Source organism: Petaurus breviceps, unplaced genomic scaffold (genome assembly GCF_028583685.1).
Source record: "Petaurus breviceps papuanus isolate PSGF00001 unplaced genomic scaffold, PetGlider_PUasm1.0 558, whole genome shotgun sequence".
Classification (NCBI taxonomy): Eukaryota; Metazoa; Chordata; class Mammalia; order Diprotodontia; family Petauridae; genus Petaurus; species Petaurus breviceps.
The window spans coordinates 3,641,365-3,663,145 of NW_027186376.1; the positions used below are offsets into that span (position 1 = coordinate 3,641,365).

The following is a 21,781-nucleotide window of genomic DNA, read 5'->3' on the forward strand; positions in this document are numbered from 1 at the left end:
GTCTTCCCTGATCATACCCACCCCAATGAAAGTGATCTCTCCCTTCTTCCATCTTTCTTGGTTTGACCAGTACACAGCCCTCTATTCTGAGCCTCTGTGGGCTTGCCACATCTTCCCTCCTAACCCATAAAAGCCCTGGATGTGGGCTGGACTGCATCCTGGTCCTGGGCATAGGGCTTGGCACATAAGATCTTGGAATCATGGGATCATAGGGTTACAGCTGGGCGGGGGAGAGGGAGAGGTGGAACTTGGATCTCTGAATCTAAACCCAGAGAGAAGAAGGAACTTACCCAAGGTCACACAGTGACAGAGCTGAGATTTAAACCCTTCTCTTCTGACAGCAAACCCAGGCTGGGGCTGAAGCGGCAATGAGGGAGGGCTTCCCTAGGCCAGGCCAGGCTTCACAGCCATCACTCTCCCTTCAACTATCCCTCCTTCCTTACCTAAGTCCCTCCCTTGGAGGCAGGTAGGGAGGGGCCAGAGTTTATTTAAAGGAGGAAAAGATCATGCTAATGTTCAATTTTGAAAGCATCAGGACATATAGAATCTACCCCCTCCCAACCCTTTCTTTCCCCTAATGAGAGTACTGAAGGACAGGCAAAGTCTCTTGGCTTGGGGCAGGGTGGTGGAGTGGGCAGAATCCTAGCCTTAAGGGCCTGAGTTCCAGTCCTGTCTCTGATGCTAACCTGGTGACTTTGCACAGCCCTCCCTCCCTCAAATCCAAGTCAATTGCAAGTCATGTCATCATCTCCTCGATGCCGTGGTCCTCTCCTAGAACAAGGACAAACACTCAACACCTGCTTGTCTTGGGATCGTCACTTCTCCACTCTTGGTCTCAGTTTCCTTCCATTTCTTCCTGAAAAATGGGGATAATGGTCCTCACAGGTCGTGGGGAGGACTGAATAAGACAACTCATGTGGAAATCCTTGGGAGCCACTGCATATCCTAGAGATGGGAGCTGTCTGTGCCCATTAACAGGGGCCTGCTCCGAGGCCTCCCCAGGACCCTGGGTGGCTGAAGCCTGTGCCAGGGCTCATGGCTCTGACTTTGGGCTCCCAGGTGGCTGGGGTCTGGATATCCTCCCCACCATCCCCATCATGATTGCTATCAGTCTGGGGCTTGTTCTTGGATGGTTCGGCTGTTCTAAAGAGAATCTCCTTTCTCCATTGACTCCCTTTGGTTCTAATGTGGAATGGAAACAGTGGAGACAGAGAACCTCAGTTTAAATCTTACCTCTGGCACTTACTGGCTGTATAGCCTTGGCCAAGTCCATTCATGTCAGCTTCCTCATCTAGAAAAATGAGGAGGCCGGACTAGATCAGGGGCTCTTGGCCTGGAATCCACTGTCATCTTGGTGTGTGTGTGTGTGTGTGTGTGTGTGTGTGTGTGTGTGTGTATGAAGTTATATATAATTATATTATATACAATTAATATAGTATATATAATAAATATACATTATATAATTATAATATATATATATATATAATGTTCCTATGCTTCACTATAACTTTGTAATCCTCTGTATTTTATTTAATGCATTAAAATTTCATTCTGAGCAGAGGTCCTTAGGCTCCACCAGACCCTCTGCTGAAGGGTCCAGGACATAAGAAAGGTTGAGAATCCCAGTCCAGATGACTCATCTCTTTTGCTATGACCCTTTGATCTCATGGCCTGGCCTTAAATTCATTATTCAAATTACCACACAGCCAATAATTAGCTATGTGGCTTCTCTGAGTCTCAGTTTCCTCTTCTGTAAAAACTTAGGGGGTAGGCCTAGATGACCCTGTTGGGTCTGATCTTCTGAAATTCAAGGTGGGGGGGATAAATCTCCCAACTGCCAGCTCCCTTTATGGTATCTCATGGTGAAGAAACCAACGCCTGAGGGAACCAGGAGCCTGGTGGCCTTTTAAAGGATGCCCTTGGAATCCTTCTCAGTCAGAGGATGAATGAGCCCCTGCCTCCCACTCTCCCAGGGACCTGGTCTAGGAGATTGGTTTTTTCTTTCTGTGGCTAAGATTTCCTTAAACAACTCCCATCAGCAAAATTTCCGGACTCTCCCCACAAGGTCCACTGCTTAGAGCTTCATTTGGATGAATAAGCTTTTCAGGTAAATTGCAAATACTCCTTGGAGAGTTGGTAATAATAACTAATAATGATAATAAGCTAATGGATCATTCACATGTTAGTGTGAATTACTTTAAATAAGAAACCAGGCCTTCTGTTAATGGAAAAGGTCCTCACGGAGGGAGTTGGTGCTTAGGATCTGATTTGAGTGGGTGGACTGAGGTTGAGGTTGGTGGGGAGAGGGGGAGGAAAAGGCTTCTTTTCTTTCATGGTCTGGGCTAGAAGTAAGCTTAAAGATCGAATCAGTTCTTCTCCTTCAAATCCCATGTTAGAGATCCCAGAGAAGGGAAGAGCTTGTCTGAAGTCACACAACTGAGTCAGGTACAGAAGCAGGTTTGAATCTTGTCCTCTGACTTCAGAGCCATAGTTCTTTGCACTCAGAGGCTAGAACGGGCATCTGTGGACATGGCACCACTTTCATCTGTGGATGGCCTTGCAATTGTAGATGGGTTTTATCACCTGAGCTGCCTGCCTGTGTCAGGAAGGACACCACCACACAGACGGGTTGTTAGGGAGGGTCTTTAATACATATTTCAAAGGCAGCAGAGAATATGGAAGGCATGAGGGATGGATGGCCTCTGATAATATAATAGTAGCTGACCTTGTACAGTGCTGTCAGATTTACAGAACATCCATTTTCTTTACATCCGTGGTCCCAGGAAGTGTGTGCCACAGCTCTCATCAGCCCATTTCTTCTGATGAGGAGAAGTGTTTGGGTTCAGAGACGAAATTTGAGTCCAAGTCTCAAGGGAAGGCCATTCTGCAGGGACTCAAGGCGGGAGCTGATGGAAATCAGGTGGGTTTCTGAGATGACAGTATCCCAAGGGGCCTCTCCATGGGTGTGGGTCATCATTCATGGTGCAATTTTTCAAAAATTGAATCTTGGGGCCCTTCCAACATTAAAGCCAGGAGCACCCATCCCATTTGGAGTTATAAACTAGGTCTTGCACACAGAAGGTGATTATAATACGTGTAAAATATAATATGTCTAATAATTGTACATAACATATCAATAATAAAATAAGCACTTTTCTAATTATTTCATTTGATCCCTCCTCCTCCCTGAAATGTATTGATTTAGAACACCACATATCAGCATCATCTATGCTCTATTGTATTTTTATTTGTTCTGTTAAATATTTCCCAATTATATTTTCACCTGATTCCTGCACCATTCCCAGTGTTTGTGACCCCAGTTCCTTCCAATTCTAGATCAGCGAGCCCCTGTTTGGAAGCCTGGAAGTCCTTGTAGGGCAACATCTGCTGAGAAAACTTCCCATCACCCCTTGGGGCCTCTCGTGTGAGCCTGGGGGATGGCACTGGTGTCTGGCCAGGGAAGGGGGGGCGTCACCGCAGGAGCGAAAGTTTCAACAACATAAAACATCTTCTGGTTTTCTTCTCTGGGGCATCAGAAACAGCCATTTATGTATAAATATTTGATGTGCTATTTATAAATTATTCTTCTCTGCGCAGGAACATTTAGAAGAGAGAGCACAGTGTGTCGGAGGAAGGCTGGGCCGCACCTTGGACATCAGATTGGCCCTGTGATGCCCAAGGCCCCTTCCAGGCCTAGGAGTTGGAGAGCTAGCTTGAGTCCTGTGCGTCCCCATCAGAGCTCGGGCTTCTGGAGGGCAGGGACCGTGTTCTGTCTTTCCTTGTATCCCCAGAGCCTAGCACAAGGCCTGGCATCCAGGAGACACTCAAGAACCTCCCTTAGTTCTGCTGCTTACCTGCAGTTTAGGAGGTGGGAAAGTCACTGAACATCTTGGAGCCTCAGTTTCCTCATGTGCTTAATGCGGCCTCTGTGCCTTTTTCAGGCCATAAAGTGCTGCATAAATGTGAGTTATTGTTACGACACATTTGTTCTCACAGTCTGTGTTCTGGGACTCTCCCTAATTCTAGCACTCTGTTCTAAGCTCTCTCCCAGCTCGGACATCCTATATTCTGTGCTCCAACTATCTTTTCCCCTCTGACAGTCTGTGTTCCAAATGCCTTGTTAGACCTAGGGCAAGGGAGGGCAGAATGGGGAGCACCCACCAAGGCCCAAGGATGGAGAGCCTTGTAGTTCTGGGAAAGCCTGAGGCCAGTGGTCCCTTTATCATCATGCCAGCCCTTGGTAAGTGTGGGGGCCTCTCGGGCTTGTAGGGGTCAGGCTGCCTCCTCTCCAGACCTGCCCCCTCCTCCTGCCCAACATTCTGTGGGTTTTCATAAAAAAGGGCCTGTGGCCTTGACCCTTTGGAGAACATCTCTCACAGTTTGCAAACAGAAGGCACAGAAGTCCAGACACACTCTCTTCTCAGGCACAGCCATTAGGAATAGCCTGGGGCCAATTCTGAGCTTTTAGGGCTGATGACTGGGGAGTTAAACCAACTTTGATACCTGTGCCAAGCACTAAGGACAATGGATGGCAGCTCTGATTCATTGGGATGGATTTATTTCCCCTGGACCTTGTGACCTCGTGGGGCCTCTGTCTCTCTCTAGAGCTTTACTTCTTTTCCCTTCCTCCCTCCCTCCCTCCTTTCCTCCTTCCCTCCTTCCTTCCCTCCCTCCCTTCCTCCTTCCCTCCCTCCCTCCTTTACTTCCTTCCCTCTCTCCTTCCCTTCCTCCCTCCTTCCTTCCCTCCCTCCCTCCCTCCCTCCTTCCCTCCCTCGCTCCCTCCTTCCCTTCCTCCCTCCTTTACTTCCTTCCCTCCCTTCCTTCCTTCCTTCCTTCCTTCCTTCCTTCCTTCCTTCCTTCCTTCCTTCCTTCCTTCCTTCCTTCCTTCCTTCCTTCCTTCCTCTTTTCAGATTTGGGTGATTTGTTGAGCAGAGAAAGAAAAACAAAAGTGAGGCCTGCAAACCCAGCCCCTCCTTGAGAAATGCCCCCTGGCCCTGTGGTGATGAGGGGCTCCCTAAACTGGCCACCCTGTTAAGGACCTGGCTGCAGGGATTGTCTGTGAGGCTTGCTCTCATTCTTGACCTCAGACCATCTGAGCCAGGAGATGAGGCTTCCAGGGCCCTGAGGGTGACCTGAAGCACACACTGAACCCCTGGCTTTTTGCCGGCTTTCCTCTCAGATGTCCTAGTAGCCTCAAACTCTTGATGGGATATCAGTGGAACTGCAGGAGCCTGGTTTCTTTGCCTGTTATCTGAAGCCACTAAGAATTTTCCATTTGCATAGACTCCCCCATTTTCTGCCTTGTAGGAGATGGTGGAAAGAACAATGATTTTAGAGTCAGAGGACCTGCCTTTAAATCGTAACCTTGGCCACTTCATGCCTGTGTGACCTTGGACGAGTCATGTAACTTTGACTTCATTTTTCTAAGCCTCAGCTTCCGCCTTTGTAAAATGAGGAAGCTGGACTCCATGGCCCCTTCCAGCTCTGGTTTTATGACTCAGAGAGGGAGGAGGGAGAGGACTTTGTGTGGCTGAAGCTAGAAATGTCCGGAAAGGACATAGAGGGGAGTGCGAGAGGAGGGGGCTGAGACAAAATGAGCCAATTCATGCCTGGTCCTCCTGTCTTAACGTCAGTTCACATTCCTCCCTGCCCAGTTCATTTGAAAAGCCTGCAGAGTGGACCGTCTCTAGGGAAATTTGATTATACTTTAAAAGTTAGCAAAATGGTCTGAGGGCTTGACCCTCTGAAGGATCATATTTTGCTGTGAGATTTATATGTTAATGGGCAAGAATCATGCATGCCGGACGTGGAATGTTTCTTAACCATGTGGCCAGCAGTAAAAGCTTCTGCCCAGTGGACCAGATCTGGGGCCAAGTGGCAAAATAAGGCCCAGAAAAGTGGTCAGGAGGAAGGTGGAGGGAGAGGAGACTGGGAGCAGGCCTTTCATGCCCCACTCAGGCCATCGGGTGGGTGTGGGCATCAGGACGGCACTGGGGGGGGGAGGGAAGGACAATGCCTTGGGGGGCAGTGCTGTTGTACATTTTAGCCCATTAGCTAAATTGGAAGCAAAACACACTTTAAAGTGCTCTAAGAGCCTCCAATTGCTAGGTCACCATCAGATGGGATTGGGATTGTTTTAAGAGCTATTTCTGTACTTGTTAAGCTTTGGAGAGACTTAAGAAAAATGTTTAATGGACTCAATAGAGAGACTGCCTACTGCTGTCAGTGAGTGGGGCGCCTGCTAATATTGATGTAAGCCTGCAAATCGTTAACTGGCTGTACTGTCTCTGTGGTGAGTTTGCCGTTTGTGGCATGGCAGTAAAAGCTGGAGAGTGGCGAGGGACCCACTGGGCACTCACTGCCTCTCACTCTCTGTTTGGGGTTCTGTTTGGAGCTGGATCCCATGCATTGGATCAAAGGCTTCTATTTTAGCAGGCTTACTGAGTTTGAACACCAAACTGGTGCTGGGGAATTATTACTGAAGATACTTTAACCATCAATAAGGAGAAACTGGAAGCAGATTGCTGACAATAAGTGGCAATGGAAATGATTCTGCTGTTATGCCCCTGATACTAAAACCAAACCCTGATGTATACTCAGGAGTAGAAGAAATGATCTCAGGAAGACAGTGGCTGAATTCGACATTGGGAAAATAATTTCCCTTATCCGAGCCTGTTTCCTCGTCTATTAAAGTGGGAGGGGGGAAATAAAATGGCTCTGGGGTCCCATTAGTTTTCCCTGCAGGAAGGTGGACTGGTTGGTCACACAAGTCTGTCCTTGCAATTCTACGGATGATGTGAGGATATAGAATGATTGACAATTCTGGACCCCAGCTTTACACAGGATCAAGGCAGAATGGAAGGAGATTTGGCCTAACAAAATGAAATAAATAAATCAATGAAACTCCAGCTGTCCAGGTGGAGGTAACAAGAGACCCTGAGTTAAAGGGGGATGAGGTCTGCTGCTGACCCAGGATGAGGTCCTAGCAGGTCTCAGGGATGGGCAACTCATCTCTAGGGGGCTGTTTGTAAGTTAAATCAGAGTTAACTCTCTCCACTAGTGTGCAAGCCCAAGGAGGTTTTTCTCTACAGGCTGTATTGACAACGTTGTTTCCCTCTGTGCCCTACCTGGGAATGTTGTCCCTGATGGAGGGGGGTGGGGACAGTTGGGACTATCACATTCCACCCCTTGGCAAACTGGTTATGCTTTAAGACTCTTTTACACAATTAAGGATGGAGTGTTTTTAACCCTATATTTCATACTTTCTGCTAGGTACTAGTTACTTTTCATTTTGCTGGCAACAAAGGTCATAGGGAATTTGGCTATCACTAAGGGAGACTGAGGCTTGGGCAAATTCTCAGTATATTTAATTCTTATTATATTTAGTATATTTAAATTGTGATGGCCACTAGCTAACAGTGTATGATAAAGGGGCCCACGTAGTTAACATACAGCTTGGTCCCTTGCACCAGCTTCAGCCTAGAGGAAGGGAATGGTATTGATGTGAACTACTGAAGGACTGGTTTCAGGGAAAAGGAATCCCAAGAAATGCATATTGATGAGAAGGTCATGATACCAACTCTGTACGAGGGACCACTGAAAGACAAGCAGATTATAGCTTTTGAATCCGTTGGCCAGAAAAGTCCCCGCTGGAATGTTAGGACTTGTCCTCATGGTAGACCTTACTTCCTGCCCCATGATCTTGCCATGCTATGTTTCAATCCTTCCCTTTGTGGCACTGAAGGCCTGTGTGGCCAGTTGTGTAAACATACCCAGTCTGCCAAGGGGTAGAACGTGGTAGTCCAAAAGCCATTCTTTTCTTTGGGGGTGGGGGTGGGGTAGTATTGCTGCTGGCTCTCTTTCCTCTGCGGCGTCACTCCTGTCACATTGAATATCCCTTCACCCTGGCTTTTTTTCCTTTTTGGATACTTTTGAAAACTGTGATTTTACAATGGGGTCCTGGCTGTTCAATCTCCCTTTGACTTTGGAGATTGGAAGCCAATCAAATTACACTTGAGTGAGACCCTGCCCTCCTCCAATAAATTCTTGGTCCTTGCCTGAGTCATCAATATACATCATGGAGGAGACAAGGGACCCAGATGTCTCACCCACTGATCAATAGGAATGGTTAAACAAACTTGGTGTGACATGGGTATGCTGAGTTTGAAGGCAGCCTCCCAAGGACCATCTGTGTGATGCCCCAGACTCAAGACTACTGTGCCCAAGGTCCTGGTGACCACCCCCGGATGTTCCACGTTAGACCTCAGGCAATTCTTTGTGAATAAAAATGTGCTACAACAAAGACCTATTGCTTTAAGCATCCCCAGTCTGACTGATTTTTTTTTTTTGTGAGGACCTAAACTATGGAAATGGACTGGGTTGTTAGGGAAGGTATCGCAGAAATTACTGAATTCTGGGACTAAGAAAAAGTAGCCTTCTGAAGGGAGGAGAAAAGTCTTAGAAAAAGGAATGATGGTTAGGAATGCCCAAACACATTATAATAATATTAAGGTTTAATTCATGGGTGGTAAAAAGGAGGAGTTAGTTTATCCTGTATTATGGTTGGGGTCTACAGACTTTCTATTATAGGATAGAAGGATGGGAAGGGAAGGGGTGTATGGGATGAACTTGGTCTCTGATATTTTTAAATGGACCTCTATTTTTGCTTCAGCTGCTGCTGCTTCTATGCCCCGGCCAGTAGAATGGGGTCCCCTAGTCCTAGACATGGGTAGGAAAGCCCTGACCTCCCAGTTCAACCCTGGTAGCTGTTCGTCCCTGATTCAGTAGCTGTGGTCCTCTTGGCCATACTGGGACCTGTTTCAGTGCATGGCATGTTATGGGGACAGTGCATTTTCCTGAATCTCTCTGTCTGAGTATATGCCCCTTCATATGGGTGCCCATTCCTGCCCCATTAGCATTCTCTCTACACAGTCTAAGCTGACCCTTTAGAGCAGACTGTGGAGACGATCTGTTCTTTCATGTCCTCCCGACGCTGACAAAGACACTTAAATTTCCAAAGAGCGATGTTGAAACATTAAAGCCAATTTTAATAGAGGGAGTAATTGACATCACACTCATTTATTAAAACCAAAAGACATCTTTATAAAAACTACGGTATAGAAAGACAAAAGCAGCGCAGTAACGCTCAGTGTAAAACACGTTGTGGTTATTTATTATTATTCGTATTTATTAGTATTTGGTTTTCCGGACACCGTTTCTTAGAAACACCCCATGACTGAGCCCATCCAGGGTTGATAAGAGAGAGGCAGAAGCACTGAGACCCAACCCAGCCAGCCCACTCCTGCTCAGTGGAGGGGACAGAGGAAAAGGTAGGCTGCTTTGGGACAGGGATATTTCCAACCAAAGAAGACAGATAAACTCTTCCACTTCAATCCTCTCTCCGTTATTGCAAGTAACCTCAACTTGGACCCCATTAGTTACTTTATTGAGTTGTGAGACATTTCCTTAGCTCTGAAATGGAAACTTCAGGGGAAAACAATGAATAGAATGACACCATAGGAGTTGGTGAGGATACAAAAGAATTATTTCTGGCTAATCCCTAATCCCATCAACTCAACTGACAGAAAAATTTAATTGGTTCTAAGATCCAATTTCATTTAACTTCAAGACTTTACTATGTAAGCTGACTTTTAAAAAAGTCTCTAGGTGGGAAATCTTTGTCTTAGTATCATCCAATTTCTTTTTTTTTTTAGCAATCAGGGTTAAGTAACTTGCTCAAGGTTACACGGCCAGTTATTTCTCGGTATGGTGCCGAGTACCTGAGCCCAGATTTGATCCCCAGGTCATCCCGACACTGGAGACGGTGCTCTTACTCTCTGAGCCATCTGGCCACCCCTAAGCAATTGGGGTTAAGTAACTTGCTCAAGGTTACACGGCCAGGTGTTTCTGGGTGTGGTGCTAAGTGTCTGAGCCCAGATTTGATCCCCAGGTCATCCCGACACGAGCCGGTGCTCTTACTCACTGAGCTACCTGGCCGCCCCAGCATCATCCAGTTTCTAGGGGCTGAATTCTTATTGACAGTTATTTTAACAACCTGAACTAATCTGCTCAAGAATGGGCCAGGTTTGGAGATGATGATGTATGTAACAGGGATCACAGAATTCAGAGCTAGACAAGATATGTTGGAAAAGAAAGATGAGAGTCAGGAGAACTCCAGGTTCTGATCTCAGCTTGCTTGCTACCTGTGTGACTCTGGATAAGTCCCCTCCCCCCTCTGGGCTAGTCTTCTCTTCTGTACAACGAGAGGGAGGACTGGATAACCTCCATATTTCTTTCCAATTCTGGAGTCTAGTGATGACCTCATTCAACACTTCATTTGTTTGTAAAGTGCTGGGTTAGTCATACAGCCCAAGACAGAAAATGTGGCCAATATAACAGCTACTTCTGCAGGAAACTCATTTCCCTCTCCCTTTTGTGTGTGTGGTCACAGCAAGGTGATACGGTTGCCATGGGAGCGCCTTTCATGGTCCTCCCTGTCATGTTCAGAGGGACAATGTGCCCACTGCAGGCCTGAGGGTGCCTTCTTTGCCAGGGGTTCGATACCATAACCAGGTTGGGATACAGCCCAAGGAGAAATTTTTAATAGCAGTGGCATGTCTAATTGCACCAAAGAATTCAGACCTTCCAAACATTCATTGCTAGCTGTGTTATGGAATCTGCAGGCTCAACTGGCTCCATGTTGTCAATGGTGGCAAGAGAGCACAGTGGCACCATGTGTCCCATTCTATGCATCAGTTTTTGTTCCAAACACTGCTGTCTACGCATAAGCTACTACCCTTTGACTCCTAAGCAATATTCTCATTGAAGGTGAATCCAGATTTGTGGAGAGGAGCTGCTACAAGGCTGCCAACCCGTGGTTGGGCATACATCCATGCAGGGATTGGCACAGTGTTATAAGTCTTTAAAGAAATGACTTGTGATGCCAGAGGTTCATTATTGATGCATGTCAGAAATGACTTAAATCTTTGATGTTTAATTCAATTGAATGCAACAAACATTAATTAAACACCTACCCTGTGTCAGTTACCATTGGAAGAATGGGGGATGTAAAGACCAAAGTGACAGTCTCTGCTCCCAAGGAGCTTCCATTCTATGGGGGTGGGTAAGAAGTTCTTGGCATTGTGCATTTTGGCTGAGGACCCAGTAGCTAGCATGGTGCAGAAGGTAATGTAGAACTTCACCAGTCAATGTGACGCAACTCTGATGAGGGGTTCTATCTTGGCATGTTTGGGGGTCAGTGTCTTGGTTGTAGCTTGTGGCGGTTGGTGGGGGGAGGTCTTCCTGTTGGGCGCTCTGGTCCTGGATTGATTGGGAGTTCTTGACTCTTTCATAAACCACTTATTCCCAGACATGGGAATCCCAGGGTGTAGATGGATAGAGCCACTCTTCTTCATCAAAGAATGAAGTTGTCTTCTTTGCCACAACCTCATTCCTCCCAAGAGGGGCTATAAATGTGCTCTCCACACCAGGGACTGAAGGACTTCTAACCTGTCCACAGAACCAGATTAGGAGGGTTTGGATAAGACCTAAAATTCTATGGTGTGTTTGTTCTCAGTGCCCTCCTTTTACAGATGTGGCCGTGGAGGATCGGGGAGATGAAGGGCCACACAGGGAGTTAAGAGGCAGAGCCAGAATTAGACTGAATCTCCTGATTCCTAGGCCTATGTTCTTTCCATTGCATCACACTGTCTTCCGCAGTTAGGAGGTTTCAGTGAAAGGGACCTTTTGGGTGATGGAATGAGCCAATTGGAAAACAATGGGCTCCAGGCACCATTTACTCAGGACCCATTCCAGTCCTTTGCCTTAGTCCTGTGACTTCTCAGAGCGATGCATCTGGGCTTGTATCAAGCATTTTTTCTTTTTGGTTTTCTGGAGAATGGAGAAACAGCTTGTGTGAATCCACCCACTGCAGGTCAGACCATGTCCCCAATCTCAGGAATCTCACTCTTCATTTGGGTTTATGTAATGCTTCAGGCAGAGTCATTGCCCTGGATCTGTCCCAGTTCGATGTTCCCAGGTCTCTTACGGCTCTGACATCTGACATCAATGCTAAACTGTGGGTTGATTCATTAATTTTGACCTGTGTTGACCCCTTCCTGGTAAATGTATAAAATGGACATGGCCTATGGGACCCATGAATAGCCAGCGTCCTTTATTATAGAACTAAGCTTTTTACTCCTCTTTTTCCCCTAGACAAAGTGCTCTATTGTCTGAGGAATACCTTTCCCCCACCTTTCCCCCAAGGCTCTTATGGGTAGGCATTGATGTCCTGTGACTGTCACTTTGTGCCAGAGACATCTCAGGGGATTCCTGTGCAATAGACAGCTAGTAATAAACTTGTACTTTCCCTAACCTTTCCTCTTGGGGTCCTCAGATATGATCGAGTCCAGAATGGAAAATCTGATCATAAGATTGAAGAGATTCTTTTATAGAGTTGTATGTTACAATGGAGGGCAGATGTCTAAGCAATGTAATGCAGAACACAAATACATTTATGCCATGCCCCAAAGTGCAGCTGATTCAGAGACAGTTGCGATCAGACGGTAGTTGGAGTGAAAACGACTGGGGGTTCTTAGTGGACCACAAAACCAGTCTGGATCAACAGAGTGACATGGCAGACAAGAAAATCAATGACATTTTAGACGGTTTTAAGAGAGATGTAAGTCCTACTGTCCTTTTCCTGAGTCAGGACACATTTGGATAGTGTTCAGCTCAGGGCACATTAGTTTGAGAAAGACATTGGTATGTTTGAGGTGCCCACAGAAGGGCGACCAGTATGATGAAGGGGCTTGAGTCCATGCCATGTGGGGATCAGTTAGAAAAACTAGGGGAGTATTTAGTCTAGAAAAAAGAAGACTTAGAACTTAGGACTGTGAGGGGAAAGAGGGATTTGACTTGTGCTTAGCCCCAGAGGGTAGTAACAGCAGAAGGTTCTAGGAAGCAGATTTTGGCTTAAGAGAAGAAAGAACAATTAGAATTTTCCAATCGGCTACCTGAACAGGTAGTGAGTTCCCTGTCACTGGGTGTATCCACGTAGCAGCTAGGTAACCACCTGTAAGTGGTATTAAAGAACGGACTCATGGTTCAGTTCAGGGCTGGACTGAGGGTTCTCCGGGGTCTCTTCAAGCTCTCCGATTTTTCAGTTCTGTGACTCAGTGTTTGGCGTGGTATCGCCCCGCCCAGACATCTAGCTGTCTGATGGGAAGTCTTTACTGTTCTGAGAGTTGTGAGGCCTAGCTCAGCCATTTACTCATGATCTTCTGAGGTGCCTGGATCCATAATACCCAAAGTCATTCGGAATCAGCCCTTCATTAGTCAATCACATACTGTGCTGCTCTGAAGTACCCTGTTAATTAACGTGTGAAGAGTAAGCTGGAAATAGCACCAGCAGAGGGTGGGAAGTCTGTCTGGATTGTCAGGGGTAGGATGTTTTCGATGCGCATCTCCTGATTAGCTGCGTGAAGGGGGAGGCGCCCCCAAAACACCTCATCTGAATGAATTTGGGTTCTGTCTCCTGCGTCAGGGAGGAGGATATGGACGTGACCATGGGGCGAGCAGCAGCGGGACAACCCGCAAAGCCAGCGCGACAAACAGGAGAGAGTTCTGAGCTGCAGGTCCGAAGACCTGGATTCGAGCTCTGGCTCCATTCCTTTACCATCCTCAATACCTTCCTTCTGTTTCCTCCCCTGAAAACGGGTAGAAGGATCACTGTACCCTGTAGCTCCAGGCTACTGCAAGGATCCAGTGAAACGATCGATGCCCGTGCAATGCTTTTTGCAGCCCAAAGACGTCAGGTCCTCAGGGGGTTGATGATTCTACCTCAGTCAGCCCCCTAGGTTGGGGGGGGGCAGTGTCTGAGCTCGTAGGGGCCACTGATGGTCAGAGCCATTGATGGGCAGGGCCTCAGGCTCAGAGAATGGATGCCTCTCCTTTCCAGCCCAGTGTCTGTATTTGGCTTTCTAAATTGTCTGCATCCGTGGATGACGCAGAAACCTCAGAGTCCTGCATATTTCCTAATGACAGGAATGCCATGTACCTCTTGTGGCTGCTCTGGAGAGTCATGGCGGTGGGGAGGTGGGGTAGGTATGGGAATCTACCTGCAAGATACACGTGTTTTTAAGCTAACAGCCTAAAGTTGCTCTTAGTCAATAGCAAATGCTCACAATCAAACGACTAGGTTTCCAGATATGTTGTTATGGAAACAGCTGAAGACCTGGTCCCCTACCTTGGGGATGAGTGAGGGCTGTACAGGTGGGTGTGGCTAGAGCATAAGAGACTAAACAAGCCAGTGGGCACCTACCTACTATTGGCTCAGTATAGAGAGTCCAAAACACGCACCAAGTACAGTGTACATGGTGGGAAGGGGAAGTTAGGGGGAAAAGCATAGAACTGCTCATTAATAACACACAATTCCCAGAGGGAAAAGAACCATACAAAATACAGTAAGTCACACATATCAGGATTGAATACAAATTCCTTTGTGAACGTAAGCTTTGTTGGTGGCGTTACCGTTTTTTCCTTTTGACAAAGGACTGGGTAATGGGGTGGGAGCTCACAAGAGGAGGAGACAAGAGTGAGGGTAGCTTGGGGAGCCGGGGAGAAGACATCAGGCAATGTGAGGGTCAGCCCTCCATCACCTTGGTCTGGCAGTGCCTGGAAGCCTGTGTCCATCGGCACATCCCACATCTCTGTGGCCAGTAATCGGCATTCTTCCTGCTGACCCTGAGCTAGGGAAGTTCTCAAAATGCTTCCTGAATTGCCATAGATTGTGAGAGCGGGAAGGGCCTTACTGAGTGAAGAAAGATAACGTTATGGTCATTGTTGGCACAGCCAAGAACATGCCAGTCCAAGTCCTGGCTGTGACAACCTGAGACCCTCAGTTTTCTCTATAAAATGGGAATAACAGTCTTTGAACTACCCACCTCACATAGAATTGTTTTAAGGGAAAAAGACACAGTAATATCTTTAATGCACTTTGTAAAGGCTTACAGAAAAATCAATAAGATGGAGTCAAAATCCATCAGGGTACCCCAAGGTCTCTCCCAGCTCTGACATTCAATGCTGATGATGTCACAGGTCTAGAGCTGGGAGGGAGGGATTTCAGGAAAACGGAGGTCCGCAGAGACGAAGTGACTTTCCACGGGAAGTTGTCAAACAGGTACTAATGCAGACCTAGCTTTGCAGACTCCAGCGATCTGGTTTGGGGGGGGGGGCAGGTTCGGACCAGGTTAAGTAACCTGCCCAGGGTGACACAGATAGTGTGTGTGAGGAGCAGGACCTGAACGCAGGTCTTCCTGACCCCGAGCCTGGGTCTTTATCCACTAAATCAGGTTCATCTCTATGGTTCCCTCTATATCTAATATTATAGGCTCTAACATTATACCTGTGGGACTTGGAATTAGTCCTGTAACTTCTCTGAGATTCAGTTTCCCCATTTGTATCTAGACCCTTGATCAAGAGGGTCAGACAAGCTCAATGTGCTCAATGGGCGATAAGCCTTCCTTTGGGATTCTGAAGAGCGCTCCCTCTGGAGAGGGCGTGGCCATGCCCGGTAACACCAAACTGGAGAGGACTGAGGATATCTCCTGGGTCTGGACGCTGAGGGGTGTCAGGGACTGAGAGTGATTTGATGAGATGGCAAGATGGCGCTGGAGGATGATAACCAGCCTGAAATCTGTGCCCTTTTCTTCTAGCACCTCCCAGCACCCATTTTATTCTCTCGTGATTGTAATGACATTGTTTTCGTGCCAATGGATTTTAAGACACTATACTGGAACTCTCTGAAGTCTGATAAAGTGGGTGGGGTCTGTCTGGTGACTCACTATTAACCAGAACCTTGGATTCTTTGGGAAATCCCCATTCCCTGATCGTGCTGGATTCCCAGAATTTACTGTATATATTTGAAGATAATTCTGGGGCCAACTTTGGAACTGTGATTAGCAAAGTCACATTTCACTCTCAGTTCAATCTTTGGGTAGGGAGTTCATACTCTTGTGGTGACTGGCATTGAGAAGCCCAGAATATGAGAAGGGGGACCTAGGGATTAGCTAGTCTAACACTGTAAGTTTACAGATGGGGAAACTGAGTCCCAAGGGGGGAGGTTCATAGAGTGAGGGCTATAAGCCAAGCCTCCTGATTTCTGCTATGCTGCCTTTTCTGGCCTCCAGACCTTTGTTGTTTCCATCCATCTCTGTGTGTCCAGATCTTACCCAACCTCCAAGACCTAGCTCGAGGAAAGGTAGATTTTGTCCAGTTTGACTAGATTCTAGGGTGATGGAAAGGGAAAGGTAGGAAATAAAGCAGGTTTGGGGCCGTGAAATGGGAGAATGGGAGAGAAAGATGGTAAGGCAGACCAATGAAGAATTTCAATGGGCATGGAAGCCCAGGTGCATGTTCGCCTACCTTGATAAGGTGGGCAAAGGGAAGTCATTTCCTTTTGAGTAGCGGAGTGATGGGGCCACTTCTCTAAGGGGGCCTCAGGGGTATCTTACTAAGGTCTGGAGTGACTGAGGCTAGGTAAGAAGTGTCCTGTAATGGACCTGAGGGATGTTAAGGGAAGCCCTCAATGCTGTACTCCCCCACCCCCTTCCATACCTACTCTTTGCTTGTAGGAAATGAAGCTACATTCTAAGGAATAATGACTGTTTCTCTGAGTAGGAACAGCAGAGAAAGAAGAGGGGATAATGAGGTAAAATTATAGCTACTGTTAAGAGACAAAGATGGGAAGTGAGCGTACAGTGCTAAGCTTTGCCCAGAGACCAGGCCAGGAGGCCCTGCTGCTGCATGCTAAGGGGTACAAAACAGAAATGAACAATAACCAAGGTGGGCCATGTGGGCTGGTGATGGAGTGATGGTGGGGGCTGAGAGATTCTGGAGGAGAGCAGCATGGGGTGGAGGAGAGTGGAATGATTCTAACATCCCGTGTTCAGATGCTACGGGTGGGGGGCTCAGTGAATCATACCCCACTGGCCCTGTCACTATAGGTTTTAGCCACGGTTATACAGAATTGATAAAGTACTTAGATGAACAGTGTTTTCTTCATTGATCTCAGAAGACTATGAGGGAGGAGGGAAGGCTGGGGGAGCAACCATTTCCCATAGTTGAGCCTTGATTTCCTCATCTGCAAAATGGGGCTAATAGAGCAGTCCTGGCTTCCTCATGAGGGTGACCGTGGGATTTGTGAGAGAATGGATGGGAAACATTTTTCAATTATAAAATACGCACTGTTATTATTCTAACATACACTTAAGCATTTGTGGAACTGACTCTAATTGCATCTATTTTTGTCACAGACATTTACACACACACTCCTTTTTCAAGCAGAGTTCTTTCCGGAAATTGAAGGCCAGAATTTGGTATCCCATAATTGGGAGATTTAACTCAATTCAATTAAAAAAAAAAAGAAAGAAAAACATTTGGAGGCAACATGATATGTTGGAGGGAGAACTGCATTGGAGCCTGGATATCTGGGTTTGGATCCTGATTCCAGTCCCCACTAGTTGTGTGATTTGAGCATTCTGAGACTTAGTTTACACATATGTGAAATGAGGACTAATAATCCATGTGCTTAACCCACCTCCCAGGGCGGCTGAGAGGGAAGCTTCTGCAAACCTTAACGTGTTACAGAGATGTAAGTTAGTATCACTGAAGGCTGACTTGCTTTTGTGACCTTGAAACATTGTGTCATTCTCTAAGCCTCCGTTTCCCCTTCTGCATAGCACAGGAATCAGACTAGGTTACCTGTAAGGTACCTTCTGGCTCAAACACTCTATGTTGTGGCAATCCAGGAAGTCAAAGAATTAGGAACAATGTGATCAGATTATTCTGTGACTTGGTCACTGATAAGCCCCGATGAGCAATGCTTAAACTGAGCATTCGCAAAGACAACCACAGAGCTCCACTGGCTATTTTCTGGATCAAGGGTGGATGCCATAGGGATTCATCCTTTTTTGTCCTTTTGAATTGAAGCCCCCCAGGAAATGAGACAATGGGCCTGACTCCTAGCTGTGGTACCATTGTGGAACCCCTTCCCCTCCCCATCCATGGAACTATGGTCACATACCCTGGCTGATCACTGACTGGCTGACCCCTCCCATATTCAGAGAGCCATCCACTGGATAACTTTGGGTAAAAAACAAAAAACAAAACCAAAACAACTCACATTCAATATTCTGACATTTACATTAAGCTTGATTTGGCGACTACTGGAGATCGGGAAGGCAGAGGAGGGTGACTCAAACCACGTGTAATCCTTCATCCCTGGGGTCTGGCCAGGGCTGCGCCGGCCTGGCTACTGCAAACAGTCCCTTGGTAAATGCCATCGCCTTCCTAGGGCCCTCAGCCTACATGGGAATATTGCTTATGGACTGCTGTCCCGGGCACCTTCTTTGCTGCAGAGCGTCGTTTCCTAAGTCAGCTGGAGGGTCCCACAGAGGCAAGCACCACGCCACTGGCCACCGCCCGCGTGGCTGGTACTTCTGACTTCTGTCCCCTTGGATATCTTTTTTCCTGGAAGCTGCCCGGGTTTTTGTAATCTCCCCTCTCCCATCCTGAGGCACAGCAGGAAGGTTTTCTGAGAAAGCAAACAAAGAAACACATGAAAACGGTGCTGCCTGCTGCCATCTTTGAAAGACGGTCAACCCCCCGAGGGCAGGAGCTGGTTGGTTTTGTCTTTAATACCCAGTGCCAAGTAGAGGGCTTGGCATACGGAAGGTGCTTCGTAAATGCTAATTGGTTGAGTCCATTACAGGACCCGAGGTGGTCTTTGCCTAACCTCAAGCCAAGGCTTTTAGGGCTCTTCTCATCCTCCCCAACCTGAGCTGGGAGGAAGTTCAGAGGAAAGCACAGAGCATCCAGGGGTGAAGGGAGAGGGGGGCAGCTGAGGAGAGAGGAAACAGGCTCAAATAGCTATTGAGTTCTCACAGAGAGCTGAATAGATAAGCCTCTGGTAACCAGAGAATGAGGACCATGATTCCTGCCACGCGACTTTTCCACATCTTATCCTGGGCATGAAGAAACAAGTGCCAAACCCTAACGGGGCCTAGGAGAGGGCTGCCACGTACAGCAGATTCAGGCTCCCAGGCCCTGGGTTGGAATCTCGGCTCTGTCGCCTATGTGACCCTGGACAAGTGGGAACCTTCTCTGGGGTTGAGTTTCCTCAACTATAAAATGGGGAGGGGGTGGACTGGATAACATGTTAGGGCCCTTCCAGGTCTGAATCTAGATTATGGTGGGAAAATCCTAGGATTATATACCTAGGGCCAGAAAGGACTTCAAAGTCAATTAGTCTTTCCCAGCCCTGACATCCCCTGTTCTAAGGGCCTTCCCAGTTCTGACAACCCCTGTTTTAAGTTCCCTCCCGGCTCTGTCATCCCCTGTTGTAAGGTCCCTCCCAGTTCTGACATCCCCTGTTCTAAGTTCCCTTCCAGCTCTAACATTCTCTGTTGTAAGACCCCTCCCAGCTCTGTCATCCCCTGTTCTAATCTCCCTCCCAGCCCTGACATCCCCTGTTCCAAGTTCAGCTCTAAAGCTAACCATCAGGGAACACTAACCACTGCCCAAGTAAAGATTCCCATGCCAGTAAACACAGTGCTTGAACTGTACGACAGAACCCCAGGAAACACAGAAACTTCATTGTGAGACTTTCTTCTATCCTTCCAAGTTTGACAACTTCAGACCAATTTAAGATTCTGGTCAGATAGAGCCTGTACAGGGGAATGAGAGGCTGCCCATTAAACCCCAAGCCTTCTGACCGCCTAGGTACATGCAAAGCTGGTTAGTCACATTATAGGGCAGAAAGAATGCAGGTTATCGGGGGCTATGAGACCAACTCCCCCATTTTATAGGTGAGGAAACTGAGGCCCAGGGAGGTCCCACAGGTGGTAAGTGGCAGAACTGCGATTCACCCCCTGCCAGAATGGGAAAATGTGTGCCTTTCTCCTGGCTCTTGCCATCCAAGGCCCAGAGGAAATGCCAGCTCCTTCCAGAAGACTTCCCTGACTCTATCCCTGCTCCAAGGAAGGGAAGGCCTTTCCTGTGTCTGCCCCCAATAGGGCACCAAAGGGCAGTGACACACTTCTGGGATCCTGTGTCATGTCCTGGAAGACTGGAATCTCCCTGAGGCAGGTGCCATGTTTTCTTCAGCTCTGCATCTCCACCCGGCTGGCCTGTTGTGAGCTCTACCCTTGGACATTACTCAGTAAATGTTTGTTGAACTGAGTTCTGTTGAATCCAGGCCTTTTGCTGAGCTGAAAAGTTAACTTCAGAAGCGTTAGGGCACCCTGGCTGCCAGCCATGACAGGCGCCTGGTGCGTGATGGATCCCCCCCGCCTTGCCCATTCATTTCCAGCAGCTGCAGCAGTATTGTGGATGTGGTGATTAAACGGTGCCCGATCTATTATGTTTGTTCCCAGTGGCAGGTAAGGACAGGAGGTACTCACAGGAAAGCAATTTAATTCTGGGGAGAGAGAGAGAGACTTTATGGGGTCACATGGCCTACCAAGGCAGAGCTATGGGGTGGTAGAAAGAACATTGGTGTGAATGCAAGCTCTTACCAGCTGTGTGGCCTGGGGGAAGTGCCTTAACCTCCCCAAACTCCCTTTCTTCATCTCTAAAATGAGTAGGCTGAAGCAGATTGCATTAGAGGATCCTCCTAATTTCAGGAATCTTGGATTCTGTGCCTCGAGGGAGTGGAGAGGACAGTAGCTTCTTATGAAAAGAACAGCAGCCCCCGGCCCTTCGGACTTCTAGGGACTATGCCTAGCATACTGATCAGCCCCCACCCCCATTTACTCTGTCCTGCTCTAGACTAGGGCTCTTAATTTGGGATCAATAGGCCCCAAGAAGCCCATGGATGGATTTCAGGTGATCCATCACCTTGGATGGGAAAAACCCAAATCTTCATTTTCACTATATGTGCATATCCATCCATCCGTCCATCCATCCATCCATCCATCCATCCATCCATCCACCCACCCATCCATCCATCCATACACATATACATCTATACACACATACATGCCTACATACACATATATAAATGTGTATGTTTATGTGTGTGTGTGTGTGTGTGTGTATATATATATATTATAACTTTCTAAAAATTGATTTTCTTTGTAACCCCATATGTACTATTTTATGCATTTCAAGACAGGATTCCAAAAAGGGTCCATGGGCTTCCCTAGAGAGTCTGCCAGAGGGGTCTAAGGTAAGAATCCCTGCTCTGGACACTCTCTACCTAATTAGTTATAGGATCATAGTAGTTAACAAATTTAGATCTGGGAGAGAACTTTAGAGGCCATCATGTCCTTTCAGATGAGGAAACTGAGGCCCAGAGAGATTACTGGTTTGTCCAGGGTCAATAGATAGTGTCTGAGATGGGGGAAGAAAACTCAGGTCCTCCTGAATCCAAATCCAGTGATCACAGGCATTGGTTGGAGACCTTGGTCAAATTTCCTCCTCTATGGAGTGATGGTCTAGATGCCCTTAGGGCTCCTTCTACTCTTTGACATCCCCTGTTCTCAGGCCCCTCCCAGCTCTGACATCCCCTGTTCTCAGGCCCCTCCCAGCTCTGACATTCCCTGTTCTTTTTTTTTCCTGTAACATACAATTCTTTATTTACATGCATTTTCTTCAGTGACATTCCCTGTTCTAAGGCCCTCCCAGCTCTGACATCCCTTTTTCTAAGCTCCCTCCCAGCTCTGACATCCCCTGTTCTAAGCTCCCTCCTGGCTCTGACATCCCTTGTTCTAAGCTCCCTCTC

At 47.3% G+C, this 21,781-nt stretch overlaps 1 protein-coding gene across 2 annotated transcripts in view; it reads right to left on the reverse strand.

The window, feature by feature from the left end:
* Window positions 1-9,144: 9,144 nt before the first annotated feature.
* The window catches only part of SHISAL1 (shisa like 1), a 113,620-nt gene continuing 100,983 nt past the window's right edge, over window positions 9,145-21,781 (reverse strand). For both annotated transcript variants that reach the window (XM_069102916.1, XM_069102915.1), the window contains exon 5: window positions 9,145-18,592. In XM_069102916.1, coding sequence (XP_068959017.1) covers window position 18,592 — 1 coding nt within the window. In that variant the 3' untranslated portion in view covers window positions 9,145-18,591. The remainder of the gene's footprint in view (window positions 18,593-21,781) is intronic.